Below are 15,909 nucleotides of genomic sequence, written 5' to 3' on the forward strand. Positions count from 1 at the left end.
GGCCTGAGAAGGAGGAGGTCATATCCAGCTATGTGTCCCGGTTCTATCATGGGCCAGTCTAAAACCCCCGTACTGGGGCCTGTGGTGTCAGGAAACTCGGCATGGATGTGTAGGACCAGGCAGGCTGGAATGAGAACCCAGATTCTGCGACCAAGGAAGCCCCAGCACCAGATCACAAAGCTCCTATAGGCTAGATACCTGTACTGACTAAAACAACTGGACAGGGCATTTAGTCTTGCAAACATATATCTATGATGTGTCTGACAATTTTTTTTATGGATCCAGTGAGTCCTACAGTTATTTTTATTATCACTGATTATAAGGCCCTCATTTGATGTAAATAAATGCTTGATTGTTACTAAAGAAATGACTCCTCTGAATTCATATATTATATGCACACTATCTGCTGATAGAAGAACTTTACAAATCAAAGAGCAGCTAAAGTAATTTATTTGAAGGTGTGTTACTCCATTTGTGGTGTGTTATTACCATTGTAAAATTATGTGCACTGAAGTAAAACAAGACTGCCTAACATCTTTTATTCAGATTGAAACTATGTTTTTACAAAGAAGCAAAATGTACTGGTATATTCCTCTCAACCGTAAAGGACCATAGTCAGTGCGGTACATGTTTCAGGCATTCTGGAGGGAGTACACATTGAGGCAGAGCGGCTCCAACCCAGGACGGCCTACTATACATGGTAAATCTTCCTCCATCTCCCGTAGCCGTCTGGTAACCTACAGTGAATTGCAAATGGTAAATGCTATGGTTTATTATAAATGTAATGTAATCAAAACAAATTACTGATTACTTTGTCCAGTGAGAATGCTACCTGTGGTATCTCCTAGCAGCAGATATTCTCAGTTTCTGTGGACATGGTTGCACAGTTTCAACAGGAGCACCTATCCAAAATATAGAGAAAAATGGTAACATTCACCAGAACATAAAGCTTATGAAATTCAAAAACTGACAGACAGTGGAGAAGAAGTAAGCTTGGCTACATATCAAGCGCATATAACAGAGGTAATTTATAACATGTCACTTATTGCATATAATGTAGAGCTTGACAACAGTGTAGTGTGGAAAACTACACTGCAAAAAAGGAATTTCAAGAAAGTAAAAAAAGCCTTGTATCAAGAAAATAAGTCTTATTTTTTGTCCAAAAAGAATATTAATCTTGTCAAGCATGTTTTGCACTAGAAAAAATATCTCATTTTAAGAAAGTATGCCTTACTTTTTCTTGTTAAGATATTCCAGCTAATTTTGAGCTAGAATGAACCAGAAACAGAGTATAAAAATGTTTTACAATAAGACCCAGTGGGGCAACAAGGTTATTTGCCTTATTTTAAGAGTAAGACCATTTGCACAACGTCTCAAGAATGCCATGAAACAAGGACAAATAAAGGTTTTTTATTATTATTATTTTCATCGCAGGACAGAACCTGCTGCTTCATATCTAACATATTAAAATGACAGAAGACTGGTCTATACAACACACAACCTACAACATAATACAAAATAACCAAGCTGGATGAAAACTGCATGGCAAACAAAACAAAACAAAATGACCAAAAACGGTCAAAATGAAATGACCCTTGACTCAACTGTATCCTGCATCACAATGATAGCAAAGAGCATGCTTATGCAGCATCAGCATTTGACTGCTAATTAATTGTTCTTTTGAAGAAGAAAGAATCATGAAACAACAAAAACAATGGTCAAGAAGCACTGTTTGTCTATGAAAGGCCAACATATCAAGTGTGCCTTTTACAGTCTATCAGACGAGGCTCTGTGTAGCCCAAGCACATCTCCCAGATAATATTTTGTAGGGACATATGTCACATCCTTGTGAGTACAACTGTAATATGGAGTGAAATCTACCAGATTATCAGATGTTATGAGGTCAGCTGCTTGTGCCATGTTTGGAATCTCTATTGTGTATGCCATGTAATTTCTATCATAGCAAACAGTCGTATGTTGCTGCAACTCAAAACAATATAACGATGAGTTAATTACATAGATATTGCTCACAAGTCCAAACTCAGGTAAATCATTGGAATTAACAGCAGTTACAAGTAATGTCTTCTCCCGTATATATTTATTACCATTTACATTTATCCATTTAACAGACACTGCATTGTTTATGTCATCATTCCCAAGGAAAGCCCTGGTTTTTTCTTTCAAATACGACATGTTGCGTATTTCGGAAGTTGGTCCCAATGCACACTCGTTAGAAAAATTGGGTGTTCAGATTGATTTACATTTTGACAACATTCATACATTTGATTATGCCTTATTAAAGACTTGCAAACGTTTCGAAAATTTAGTTTTGAGGCCCACTGTTTGAAAAAACAATGTTTTGATTCAAATCTCATGCACATGTGACGGACCATTGGTCCCAGGAGTTTTATCTGCGATGAAACATGAATCAAATAATGTTGTTTAGGGGTAATGTTATCAGGGAAAACACTTTTCATATGTTTTAAATGCTGTTCAATTAGTCTTTTCAACTTGTTAATTGTCTGTAGACCAATGACAGGAGCAAGCAAAATTTTAACAATTTCTATGAGTTCAAGAATTATTTTGTAGTATTCAGTATCTTTAGCTGTATCAATAAGAAATGGCAATATTTTAAGTAGAACAATCATTTGGCCTGAGGATTGCTTCAATTTACTATCACTTGAAGCTAATGTGCAGTAAGCTATAGGGCTTGGTTTGTCTCTGACATCAAGTGGAGAGTAGGGAAATCCAGTTAATGCACTATTGACAACATCCAAATCTAGCTGACCTAAAAGAACCAACTGTTTTAACACACACTTTATTTCTAATGGAGCAATGCCTTCAAGAATTATATGCATCATATCCTGAGGTGTTTGTTCGATCAAGTTAAAGGCTGGAAATTCTACCAGCTTGCTCCTTCTGTTAATGCCAAATGTAGTCTTTGAACTGTTTCTAAGATACTCAGTATTTGCCCTCTCAATGTCATTACAGTGTCGAACATGTCTTTCTAGTGTCATTAGCTCAAAGTTTTCTTCGTCAAAATACATTTGCATGTCCTCAAACGAACATTCACACTGCCGGCACTTACTATAGGCGAAACCAACACCCTCTTTAAATCCACAAAGCTCATGTTGTGCTAAGGTGTCTCCACATATCGAAACTAATGCTCCAAATATTTTACGTTCACCATTCGCAGTTTGAATATTAACACCATCATATAGCATTTCCAAGTCCTCATACAATCTGCCCAAAATTCCATCCACTCCACATTCAGACAACTCCCTCTTCTTTGCAATAGCAAGTAGACGGATTGCAGCGAGTTTTGATCTATATTTTGGATTAATGTTTCCTAATGTATAGTAAAACATTAGCAACTTATTCTTGGAGGCATGAGAACCAAGTGGGTTGCAGATTTCAATTTCATCAGAGTAAATGATTATCTGTAAAGCAGAGGGCCGGGCTGAAAATAAAGGGTGTGATTTCATGAGCTCTCCATCTATAATGTCATACAGATAACCACTTCTGTATTTTTGCGGCTGATCTATCATTTCTAAAACTTTTGGATGGGACAATAACTGTTCTAAAACTTTTAATCAGAGGTATATAATGAAAACATTTGGTTAATGTGGAGAGGACCCTTTTTGTCCCTTTTTTCCGCAAGCAGGCCGTATACCCAACAGAAACCTCCTCTGACTCCACAAAATTGAAATTTTCCTTTATCACATTGTCCTGCCTGTATGTTGTTGCAACAGAGGAAAATGGATCCTCAATTCGGTCAAATACTGCCATCGCTTCCTTTTCAAGTTCACTTCCTTGATGTTGCTGGAATACAGTTTGTATGTTTGTGTTTCCTCAGATTAGTCACCAACAGAGCTTGGTATTGCTGCATTGCTGCCAAGACATCATTCACACCTCTCTGAAAAACAGGCAAGAAAGAAGAGAAATTAAATCCAAACAGTCTAGTTTTAAAATTATTAGCATACAATCTCTTTTATAAAGAATACGAATATTAAACATCAACACAATGATGCTTTTCAATTAATTTATGAGACAAGTAAATTCAAAATATGAAGTTAAACTAACTAGATAGCAGAGAGCAAGGCATTATTAAATATCAAATCTCATGGATAGATATAAGTTAAGTTGAAGCTAAGGGAGACTAATAAGGTAACTGTAAACTGACTTGATTTTTTTTTTCCATTATAAATATCACACAATATTTTAAACTGCAGGCACCAGTCCAGATGTGCAATATTCAGTGAGTGAGAGGTTGGCCTATGCATAGTACAGTTCACAACAAGAGCACTCAACATTACCACCTTTGACCTCATTTGGACTTGAAATACAGATAATCAACAGAGCCACAGATGTAATAAATGTAATAATGTTGTATGTAGACAAACCTGTGAAAGAAGAAAGGTGTTTTTCTCTTGCAGTCAACATAATAGCAGTAGCTTGTCTCCTCAGAGTGTTACACCTCATGTCATCCTTTTAAAAAAAAGAAAAGAAAATTTAACGTATAATAAAACACATTGTTTTGCCACAAACACTGATATGCTGTCATAAAAAATAGCATTTTATGACAATCTAGTTGAGATTTATTTTGGAATGGTGAGACATAAGGATGATGATAGGACTTAGCTGGTTGTAGTTGTGTACTGAAGAAAACAACAAACTTACCTCTGACTGACATGCAGAAGAGTCTACAGCAGGACATGACACAACAGTCATTACATCTTGCACCCTGTTTTCCACCACTGCTTCGTCCGTTGGATGCTCTCTGTTTTCCACCGTCGCATCAGCTGGCCTGTATGCCCACACATTTCGGTCCACTACTGGTGAGGCTTCCCGGCTTGAGGTCGCTGTTGTCCCCTCTCTCTGCGAGTTGCTGCCGCCACTTTCCAGGTGTTCGTGATGGTTTCTTCGAATGTGATACCATAGTGAGTTGTAGACTCGATACTCTTTGGTGCATCCATCAATTCCACAAACAACGCGAAAATCTGGACTGCGATTGTGAGCAGTATTAATATGACTCAATAAAGACTTGAGAGTGAGAGCCACAAACACAAAGCAAATAACACAGCGCCAAATCATCTTTCCGGTTTTTGCCTGCATTAGCTAGCTACCGAGTCCGACCGCCTTTGCATCTGAACGAAGATGACCTGGTGATACATCACGTGATAAAGGTACGTATAATTCCGTGTCTTATAACGGCAGAAACGACTTGCCATTTATCAATTATCCCATAAATGTGACTCGGTTTTAATAATTACAAAGTCATATGAACTTATTTAGATAAATATAGTTTGTATAAATGCAAAATAAATGTATTAAGCCTGAGCGTCCACCCCCGCTCGCTCTTGGAAGATGGTACAATCCACCCTTTCGCGCTTAATTTAGTTAGTTAACCTAGCTAAACGAGTTGTGGATTCGCGGCTAATGGGCTAAAGTTTAGCCGCTAAACTACATTTAAAAAAACAGGCTGGTGTTGCATTATGATTCCCATCTAGAAATAGGTTTAGCCGAATTAAGCTTTGGGACCAGTATTTTTTTTTTATATCAAGGGCTGTAAATGCTGAAAATACAAAAACACCTGGTAGTTTGCACATGCCCAGGCAGGAGCCGGAGGCGTTCATTGTAGGCCCCCCATCTATCAAGCTTTACAAAACTGACATGAAATGTGAATGCATTTTATCTAGCAATGCTCTGTTCTCACTCTGTAGTGGCACTGCATGGTTTCAGTATATCTCATTTATAAATGCTGTGAAATTCACTCACGGCTCTTGAAGTAAAAGTAGCAAGAATTAGTAAAATGTCCAAACAGTACTTATTGTACAAGGGGTGTTGGCAAAATATCCTTACCTACTATGTGCAAATATGAAGGAATTCAATGATAACCTCTGTTTCTTGGCCCTGACTGTCACTTTTCTATATTCCAGCTGCTAATATTGGAGAAGACTTATTCTTCTCACTTTCCCGAGAAGACATCAAAGACCTCTTTCCTGGTCCTGAAAATTTCTTGAGGCGCCGGGCTGTATGGTTTCTTGTGAAAAAGATGAAAAGGTCAGTTCCCAAAATGATAATGCATGTTTATTAAACTAACAAGTAGGAACATACTCTGACAAAGTTATTCAATAAATGTTTGTGTTAATGTGTTTAAGGTGGATACTGCTCCTGAAATTCAGCAATCACCCCCCACTGGAGGCAGTGACCTTTCAAAAGAGGAGGCCAATACTTCTAAATTTGTGGCTATGTCCAACCCAGAATACATAGTCTTCACAGACAGTGAGCTTGACCAGGTCCAGCGACGCTCCTACTTTGAGCAGAAATGGCTGGGGACTGAGCACAATGTGACCTTATCCAAGGAGCTCTTCTGCCGACTCATAAGAAACACTATGACTAATCTGATCTCCATCGCAAGAGCCACAGAGGACTCCAGATACCCCACCACACATGAGGTGAATGCCATGGCAAAGCGATTGGTGGAGTACTATCCAATGATAAAAGACAGGTCATCAAACAGTGAGTGGGTGAGTAGATTTTTGTCACTTTTGCATTATGTTAATACTGAGATTTAGATCATTTCTATTCATACAGTGCTAAATCAGACAGAAAGTTCAAATGGAGCTAGACATTGCTGAAAGCTATAATTACAATAAGAAAGCTTGAGCCCCTAACATCTTTTTTGAATGTTTGCTATGTATGCCTTGCAGGAGCATGTTGCCAAAAAGCTCAGGAAGAGACTCTCAAATGTCAGAAGTCCAAGGAAGGCCAAAGGTCCTCCTTCAAAGAAACCACTACAAGAAGTCAGTTCAGATGTTTCAACTACTGACTATGATGGAGATTCCAGTGCACCCACCATTATTCTGGAACAGTCAGCTGTTAGTCCCATGGGCATGTCAGTAGATCTGTCACCCAGAACCAGCACCCCAGCACAGAACCGGGACAGCAGTAATGAAGAATGTATGTATTGTGTTAAATATAATTTGTAAGTTTTACTTGTTAGTTTGGAAATCTCATGTCCCCTTTCCACCATAACGTGTAATGTCTTCAGCTTTTTCAGTTGATGTCATGGACAGCCAGAAAATCCAAGCAAGACACTACAAGACCCTCCAAGAAATGTACGTCAAAAAGTCAAACAAAGCTGCGGTGACTCATTTGCTGAACCTGGAATTTGACTCTCGAAGACGCTTCATCACCTCTGATGTTTTAAAGGAGCAAGACAGAGCAGCAAAGATTCTAGAAGCTTACCCTTGTTTCAGAGAACCGGATCATGTAAGTAATGTTGGTCCCTCACAATTTCAGCCCTTCCAAGGACTCAGTTTAGCATGACATAATTAACATATTCATGCTCAGCTGTGTAAGATACATGTTCATGTATCTTACACATTATAGATTTTTTTTGAAAAACATTAGTCATCAGAATGTATGACAAGAACTTATTTTTCAGTAATTTTTCTTTCTTTATCTGAATTTTACTATTTTTCAGGTGCTGGATGAGCTGTAGCGAATCCTCCAACCAACCAACTCCCAGTACATCTCAGAGGTGCAGAACAGATGGAAAACTTTCTATTCCAAGGTCCAATTTTATGGAATGATGAAGAAGGCCATGAAGCCTCCTAAAACTTTGAAGGGAGGTGAAGTCACAAAACATTGACTTGTTAATTTTATATAATAATGTCTTGTAATCATTTATGTAATGTCAGTGTTTCCTCTAGGATTTTTTTCAGCAGTGGGGGCATGCTACTGGGGGGGAGTGTCAGTGGCAAAGTTTGCACCCAGGCTCATCTCTCTCCCCTGCACCTTCACCCAGCTCTCTGCTCTGCTCTCCTCCACTTTGTTTAACAACTCCTCCCTGTCTAATATTACTTGTCTAATAAGATTACATTAAAAGTGTGAGTAACGTAACGCTAACAGCGTTATATAATTTACACTCACATCACATCTGATTACAAGTGTGAACATTAAAATACTATTTTTTACCTAACCATCATCATTTACGAGTCAGTAAAAGGCTTATGATGCTACCTGACTAGCGTCTTCTTCATCTGTTGTCTTTCTCTTCTTAGAGAAGTATCTGAACAAGCTCATCTGAAAATGCCGTCAGCAGTTAATACATAATGACGTGTAGATATTAGCTTAATGCTATCAGTTAGTTTACCCAAGTTAGCGTCACTGAGTTGGCTAATAAGTCTACCTTTTTTCTCCGGTAATTCGCTGCCTTATTCCTCACGACTTCACTTCTCTGACTCTCACCTGGTGCCTGACGTGAAGTCACTTTCAAGGCCGCGCTCTCGCGAGTAATTAACTCCCTCCCTCCCCTCTCCTCCCCTCCCCCCGCTGTTGCGCTCATCATCACACAGGCTGTGCTGTGAAGGTGGAGAGATGTGGCGGTGGTGCATTTGCGACAATAAAAAAAAATAAAACTAAAAGAAATTTGAAGGCGTGGTGGCCCGCCACTGATAAATGAATGTAGAGGAAACACTGAATGTTATGTTACAGTTATTTATGGTATCACCTTGTTTTGTGCTTTTTTCATTAAACCAGTGGAGCATATCACAGCTGTCTTCAGGGCCCTGCCACTTCTCTTTCCATCCAGCACTATGCCACCGAAGAAACTGGGCTCAAGCAGCGAGGCTCTTTTCCATATCCTTGCGGTGAGATTTACAGACTTACTGAAACATTTCATAATATATGTTCCAGTTTTTCAGGCATAAATTTTATACTAGGTTTAGTAACTTTTAGATAAACTTTTATCATTTCAAAAGGTCTAAAGGGGAAGTGTGTAGCCTACTTAATTTAATACTAACTTTATTGGAACTAGCTGTGGTGCATTCAGCCTTTGCAGTGCTGAATGCTGAGAGATTACTGTGACTAAGTGTTTTAAAGTGCAATGTGATTTCACTAATGTTCTTGTCCAGGTCAAAGTTTATGTTATTTGTAATGTTTTTCTAATCTTCTTCATTGATTTGTGTCATCTAGACTTCTGAGGATCCTGATGGTTTCATGCGGCAGCGACCCCTGTCTTCTCCGGTTCTGCTAGTTTCTGAGGACAACTGCATGATCGCCATTGGAAACACACCAGTGACCACCTTCGCCATGGACAGACTTAATGAGGGACTTCTCTACCTCATGGCATATTACTATGCCCTGCACATGACCTACCCAAAGTGCATTTCTACACTACTGTCAGTACTGCAGACAGAGGTACTTCAAGATTCAATTCATGAGCAGGATTTGACCCCCCATTACAAAAAAGCGATTGGTGAGTGGAAGTCATTCATTGAGTGAGTCCCTTTGTTTGTCCCTCTGCCCCACTCTGATGTAACAATTTCAAAGAAAGTTGATGTTCTGTTTAAAAAAATGTTCATCACAGTTAGATACATTGTTGGTGAGATTGAAAACCTTTCCTGTGGGATATTATGCTGCAAAGCAGATGCAACATGTTTAGTTGCTATGGTATGCTGCTACAATAGCTGATGTATTATTATTTTGATAGTGAGGTTCAAATCAAAACTGACTTTTCAATCTGTTTGATTATGATGGATCTGGAACATGTAAGTGCTCCTTTTTTGGATGTTGATTGTGAACATTTGTATTGCAAAGTTAATAAAAAAAAATTAAATGAGAAAGTTTTGGTATCTTGATTTAAGACATCACTTATATTTGTTATGCTGTTTTAAGAAATTATGGTGTAATTTCTTAAATTTAATTTAGTGAAGACTTAAATTCAAATTTTGAGTAATTTAATCTTAAATTTGTGTTTTTTCATTGCTTGTTTTAGAAGAACTTGGATTAATTTAAGATTTTCTGTCTAGTTTAAAGTCTCATTTTAGTCTTTTGGAGCTAAGAAATTCGGGCTTATTTTAAGAATTCTTGTCAAGCAAAAAAAGCATACCCCATTGGCAGATTTTTTTGCTTGATACAAGATAATTTGATTGAATTTAAGAATATTTTACTTCTTTCTAGAAGGGCTGTTTTGAAATATGCAGTAATCTTTAGTCAAAGACTAAACTGTGTATACACAGTTTAGTCTTTGACTAAAGATTACTGTTGCTGTCAGACATGTTTATGCTGATTTACAGCTATCATTGTAATACACAAAATAAATTTACTACATAAAGGAATATGTCATGATGAGCACCTCTGCTCAAAACATGGAGAAAAATGATTTACTTTGTCAGCATCTATTAAAATATTTGACTAGTACTGACATTGAACACCTGTAGCAGTCCACATACAACAAACATTTTCAGACTGTAAAAGTATGTCTAAGGAGGCATGACAGATAACTACATTACACAATTCACAATAGTGCTTATTTACCAAAAGAGCTCCCAGTAATGACGAGACAGTAACAGTTAGCATTAGCTACCTAGCTACATGTTAGTAACTGTGTGCCAGCAAACATCAACAAACTGAAAATGTAATGTCAAAATACAAAAAATTGGTTACCAACCATTCAGAAACGTCCTGCTGCAGTTGTAGAGTTTGAACTTCTTCAGCAGCCTCTCCCTCTGGATCAGATTCTGGATAAAAGTCGTGTGGTTGAACCAAATCGCTACCGACGCCAGGTCGCTGGTCACCGTAAACATTAGAGCATGGTGCCAGAAGCCCAAACGGCATCCCCTTCCGAAGAGAGGCGTATTCAGGCACAGCTCATTTGCATTTAAAGCTACAGACACAGAAACAGTCTGTTCTGAACAGGGCTGAAAAAGAGGGGTTTACAGACATGCTGAAATATAGGATCGGAGTGGATTTTTTAGCAAGAAGCTTCAAGGACATGTTTTGGGGACCTCTGAGACTTATTCAAACTTGTTGAAAAGGAGCATAATATGTCCCCTTTAATACATACTCATAATGAAACAGCATTGTTATCATTAGTAAGTTGTCAAAATACAGAGATGTTCTGCGTTTAAAGATACTTAACCACTACATTGCATTTCAAATATTTTGTCAGTGATACACATTAAGACCCCTTTCCTGCGGTGGTCACGTGATTTCTGACGTATGCCACAACAGTTGGTATCCAGTAGTCTGCTTCCAGTGTCACATCAGTAGCTAGCTGGTCCAAAAAAAAAAAAATGGATTTTAACGTGAAGAAATTAGCCTCCGGTGCCGGACTGTTTTTCACACGAGCCGTCCAGGTAACGAAACGCTGACCTGAGCTAGCGTTACTGTAGAATGTCTGAGCTAACGTTACAACAGTATCTGAGCTAACGTTATGTTACAGTGTCTGAGCTAACGTTACGGTACAGTGTCTGAGCTAACGCTGGGGTACATGTTAACATAGAAAAACACACTGTTACTTAATATTCAGTTACGTCCCGATAACGATAGAAGGCCGACATTATAATTAAATGCTGTTACTGACAGTGTTGTTAGCCACTTTAATGTTAAGTTTAGCTAACGTAACGGTTGCTAAAACAAAAACAACCACGGAGTCGGTTAAAAAAAAAAACTAAAGTAAACTGTAATAGGTGTAATCACCTGTTTTATCATCTTTTATTCATTTGGTTGAGTTTGATGGGGACAAGTGTGAGAGAACGGAAGAGGATGTCAGCTGAGCAGGAACGGGTCGTGAACTGGACCCGGTCTGATGTCTCCGGATTCCTTAAGCTTTTAATAATAACAGATGAGAAGCCATCCAGTTGTGTTCACCTGTGAGAGTGTGTTGTTGTGTGTCTGCTCAGTTCACAGAAGAGAAGTTGGGACAGGCGGAGAAGACTGAGCTGGACGCTCACTTTGAGAACCTGATGAGCCGTGCAGACTGCACCAAAAACTGGACTGAGAAAATCTACAGACAAACGGAGGTCCTACTGCAGCCCAACCCAAGTATGACACAGTTACACCAGACCTATCATTATTCTGAAGTACATGTTGCCTTCAAGCATAGCTACTGCTGTACTGGTGTTTTTTGCTATAGAAGATAAATGACTGCTGTAAAATGCAGCATAATGGGATAATTAGCAATAAATCAATAAAGTCCAACAGAGTAAAGCTGGACTTGTTTACACTGATGGAAAAATGAAGCAATGTATTCTGGATTGATCAAAAAACAGTCACAGAACATTATTATAATGACTGTGACAAACAGTCTAACCCAGTGAAGTTTGTATTTTTTGTTGCCATCAGTGTCATTAATTAGACAATTGACAATAAGACAATACAATAGTAGTAGCACTAGTTAATATGTAGTTTAATACTTAAACCTAATCATATGATCCTGACAGGTCCACACTGGTGGCATTGCATGCTTTCACACATTAACCAGAAATAACGTATGCTCTATTACTTCTGACCATGTTGGGACGCAAACCTTAAAGTCAGAACTTTATTTTTGTGTCAAAGTGGAGTCCTGTCACATGATAAATAAGTTGCAGGTATAATATTGACTTTCTCCCTGTTGGTCTGGTCAAGTTTTATGATTACAGTTGGGTGTACAAATACAGAGCTACAAATACACATACAGAGCTACATACAGAGCTACACACAGAGCTACACACAGCTACACACAGCTACACACAGCTGCACACAGCTGGGACCTCAGTCAATGGCACTGACAGAAGGTGTTAAATGTGTCCTGTAGAGTTTTTTTTTATGAACATGTTTACATTTGGTGTTTCTGACCAAAATGCTCAACATGAATCTATCAAATGTATTGAATGTTCAGTGGCTTCAGAGAGTATTCAGACCCCTTCACTTTTTACACACTTTATTATGTTGTAGATTTCATTTTAAAGTTTGCAGTCTGCACTCAATAATCATAATAACCAAGTGAAAACATAGTTTTAATTATTTTTACAATTTCTTTTATTTCATTTAAATTTTTTGGTCATTTTCCAATTTATAAAACTCAAATACACTGGTAGATAGACAATAAATAAACATCAAGTTAATTCTTTTTTAAACAAGAAACAAAACAGGACTGAAAAGGTTTAGGCTGAAGCCTTAGCTTATTACACCTACCATTTTTTCAATTAAAAACTGTAATCTCTCATTCACAAAAGTATTCAGATTCTTCACTCTGATCAGGCGCATCAGGGTCTGTCATGATAACTTCTTTTATTAAACAACATATTGTCACAGAAATAATTCTGATAAACAATATTATTGTCAAGACCATTTTATGCCTCTGATATAATGATAATAGCATAATAATGTGAGGAGACATTTTTAAAGAACAATAAACTTTTAATTGAGACATTGGAATTGGGATGTGTAAAAATATTAAATATTATAAATAGCAATAGTTGAGAATTTACCTATGGTGGTGTGTGAATGATGCATAGACTCATGCTGAGAGTGTAACCCAGGTTATTTTCTGTAGCTGCAATTTACAGATGTCCCCTAAATGCCTCACAGTCAGCTGCACACAGAATCGTCTAGTCTCCACTCAGTTACTGCAGTGCAGCAACTCAGAAAAAAGAGTGAGGTAAGGTGTTGAAACAGTGATGTTATCTACCTGTTGACGATAGAGCCGGTGTATGAGAAACTCTCATCCAGCTTAAACCCAAAGTGTTCCCACACATGATCTGTGGAGTGCAGTTCTGAAACCATCTGGAATACAGTATAATGGTAGTCAAACCCTGCTGTGTACTGGAATCATGGTGGTGACATGCTTATGTAAACAAACACACATGGAAACTCAAAGGGAAATATCGAGGTCAGGAAAACGTGATTATCCTGTCAGGCCTGTGACAAACATTACAGTCACTATTTTAACATGCACAAGCTTTTCCAGTTTTCGCTCTTATTCTGAAAAAGACAGTATTCTTATTAAGCTGTTTACATGCCTAATGAAGAGGAATATTCTGTCATTATGTTTAAAAATAGGTGTGTTTCCTCTTCTGTCCAGGAATGTGGGTTTTTCTTTTTGGCATGTATCTCCATTCCAGTCTCACAAGTCTAGTCGGTTTGTGCTTATTGTAAAAGGGCAAGAGGGGCAAGAGTGACACAACCTGCTGTAAAAACCCCAACTGAGACGCATATTTTGAATGAGCTGCTTGCACCTGAATAATATCAACATATCATCCCACGTCTTAATCAGAAAACACAAAAGTATCACCCATTTACTGTTAAATCTATGACACAATAAAGCATCTGTAAACTCCCTGAAGCCACTGTTTGTCCTTCCATATAAAAGTTTGCAAAGCCATTTTTTTGAATATTTAAAAATTTTCACATCCATGTTTACTAGATTTTTCTTCACTGCTTTTGTTGGCTTGTCTGTGCACTGCTGCCACCAAATATTATAGGGATCCACAGAAAGGCTACAGCTTGCAAATGCAGCTTTGACAAAATGATAAAGCCAAAGGAAATTCATAGCTGAAACATACAATACCCAATACCACTGGTACGGTTCTAATGCAGCGTATTAGCATTATTTCTAGGTTTATATGAGATGACATACTGGAGAGTGGGAGCTCTAATGTGTGACTTTTTGATTCAACATGCTACAGTTGATCACACTGGTGAGTATCCTGCCCCCCGACTCTGGTCCCCCGCTGTGTAAATCTTTCATGCCTTTGAATTAGAGTTAGAAGAGAAGTCATTGATGAACATTAACAGGACTAAATATGGTGCTGAGATCAAAGCTGGCTGTGAAATACATTTTTAATGCTCTGAGACTCAGAGCATCAATGTGACTTCAGGGCTGATCACTTCCAGCACGACATAACCAGTCTATTCTGGCTCACAGCTGATTGTGTCAGCACACCATTTATGTGGGTTAAAGATAGTTTATGCCAAACTCCTTTTTAATTAAACCTCTGTATCACTGGCTCTTACCACACGGTTTAATTTAGTCTTTATCTTGTCTTTCTCATCTTCATCTTGCTATAAAGCTGAAGCATGACAACTGGCTATTTTGTCCATGTTCAAAATAAGAGAAACAACTCATAGTTTGATTTGTCGGATTTGAGAAATCCTCATGTCTGGCTTAGGCCAAACTTCAAACTCAGTGCCAAACCTACAAAGAAAATTTTTCCCTTAGTTCAAAATACACAGAAAAGAAATGGAGGAGAACTTTTTGATGCTTTTAAAGATAAAAACTGGTCATGTTCTTCAGGTTCTTAGGCAAAGCAAAGAGAAACAGGACAATAACAGAAGGGTGTATTAGTTAGAGAAGCAGACCTCAGAGATCACAACATCTTCATCAGGGTGGAAACAGTTAAAAACATTGACTGTACCCAGTACAGAAAATAGAATAGAAACCATACAAATCATATCCAGATGTGATGCAATTAAAGGAGCTATATGTAAGTTTTTGTTATTGTTACATAGCTAACGCATTAACAGCTGTTTACTTTTCAGTCTAGAAGAACTGTGTGAGTTCAGCATCAGACTTCATTCCTTTACTCACCAACAGCTGTCTCCAGAGGTGAAACTCTAGTTTCTGTCATGTCTTTTCTTCTACTGAAGTTAGCATGCTAACTGGCTAGCCCGAGTTTGACTATCTCATCACTTTCTGATACCAAGTCACTTTATTGTCCAGTCTGCCCTGAAGAAGTAGCTGCTCAGAGAACGTATAAAATAACCTCTTGTATTGTAAACACAATGAGGCTGAAGCTCAACTGGTAAGTAAATATGTTAATGCTAACGTTAGCTATGTAGCAATAACCAAACTTACACACACATATATATATATATATATTCTCCACTTAATCACGTTTTCCTTGCCAAAGAGTTCCTGAAGATAATTTTTTGATCCAGTAACTTCTCCAGAAACACTGGATCCTACATTTCCCCTAATACATTTGTTTATATAGGCTGTGCTCTCTTCTAAACTAGTTTACTGTTCTGAATCTAGTAGCTCTTTATGGAAGCTGGGATCAGAAGTGAGTCTGACAACAGTCAACATAACAACATGAGCCTTGGCCACAAATGTGCCACCAACACCTCATTGAA

The 15,909-nt window shown here is 38.1% G+C and overlaps 2 protein-coding genes and 1 long non-coding RNA gene across 7 annotated transcripts in view; 2 read left to right on the forward strand and 1 right to left on the reverse strand.

The window, feature by feature from the left end:
• Positions 1-442: 442 nt before the first annotated feature.
• LOC130169479 (uncharacterized) lies at positions 443-10,670 on the reverse strand. The gene is made up of 3 exons (XR_008827841.1): positions 10,460-10,670; positions 833-902; positions 443-737 (listed from the first exon to the last, which is right to left on the reverse strand). It is a non-coding gene; the product is annotated as an uncharacterized LOC130169479 (long non-coding RNA).
• LOC130169477 (uncharacterized) lies at positions 5,344-9,623 on the forward strand. 2 transcript variants are annotated; one of them, XM_056376272.1, is made up of 6 exons: positions 5,344-6,063; positions 6,162-6,530; positions 6,714-6,963; positions 7,055-7,275; positions 7,490-8,657; positions 8,983-9,623. In XM_056376272.1, exons 1-5 carry the CDS (start codon positions 6,037-6,039, stop codon positions 7,505-7,507), a joined length of 885 nt encoding a protein of 294 aa, XP_056232247.1. In that variant the 5' UTR covers positions 5,344-6,036; the 3' UTR covers positions 7,508-8,657; positions 8,983-9,623. The 2 variants fall into 2 exon arrangements, with proteins under 2 accessions (XP_056232247.1, XP_056232246.1); XM_056376271.1 differs by lacking the exons at positions 7,490-8,657; positions 8,983-9,623 and having other exon boundaries at positions 7,055-7,443.
• Positions 10,671-10,975: 305 nt separating the features above from the next.
• The window catches only part of LOC130169475 (endophilin-B2-like), a 32,324-nt gene continuing 27,390 nt past the window's right edge, over positions 10,976-15,909 (forward strand). Inside the window, exons 1-3 of one of the 4 annotated variants that reach the window (XM_056376266.1) lie at positions 10,976-11,147; positions 11,694-11,835; positions 14,463-14,474. In XM_056376266.1, the coding sequence (XP_056232241.1) occupies positions 11,085-11,147; positions 11,694-11,835; positions 14,463-14,474 (217 nt within the window). In that variant the 5' untranslated portion in view covers positions 10,976-11,084. The remainder of the gene's footprint in view (positions 11,148-11,693; positions 11,836-14,462; positions 14,475-15,909) is intronic. The other 3 variants (XM_056376267.1, XM_056376269.1, XM_056376270.1) reach the window with 3 other exon arrangements.

Source organism: Seriola aureovittata, chromosome 5 (genome assembly GCF_021018895.1).
Source record: "Seriola aureovittata isolate HTS-2021-v1 ecotype China chromosome 5, ASM2101889v1, whole genome shotgun sequence".
Lineage (NCBI taxonomy): Eukaryota > Metazoa > Chordata > Actinopteri > Carangiformes > Carangidae > Seriola > Seriola aureovittata.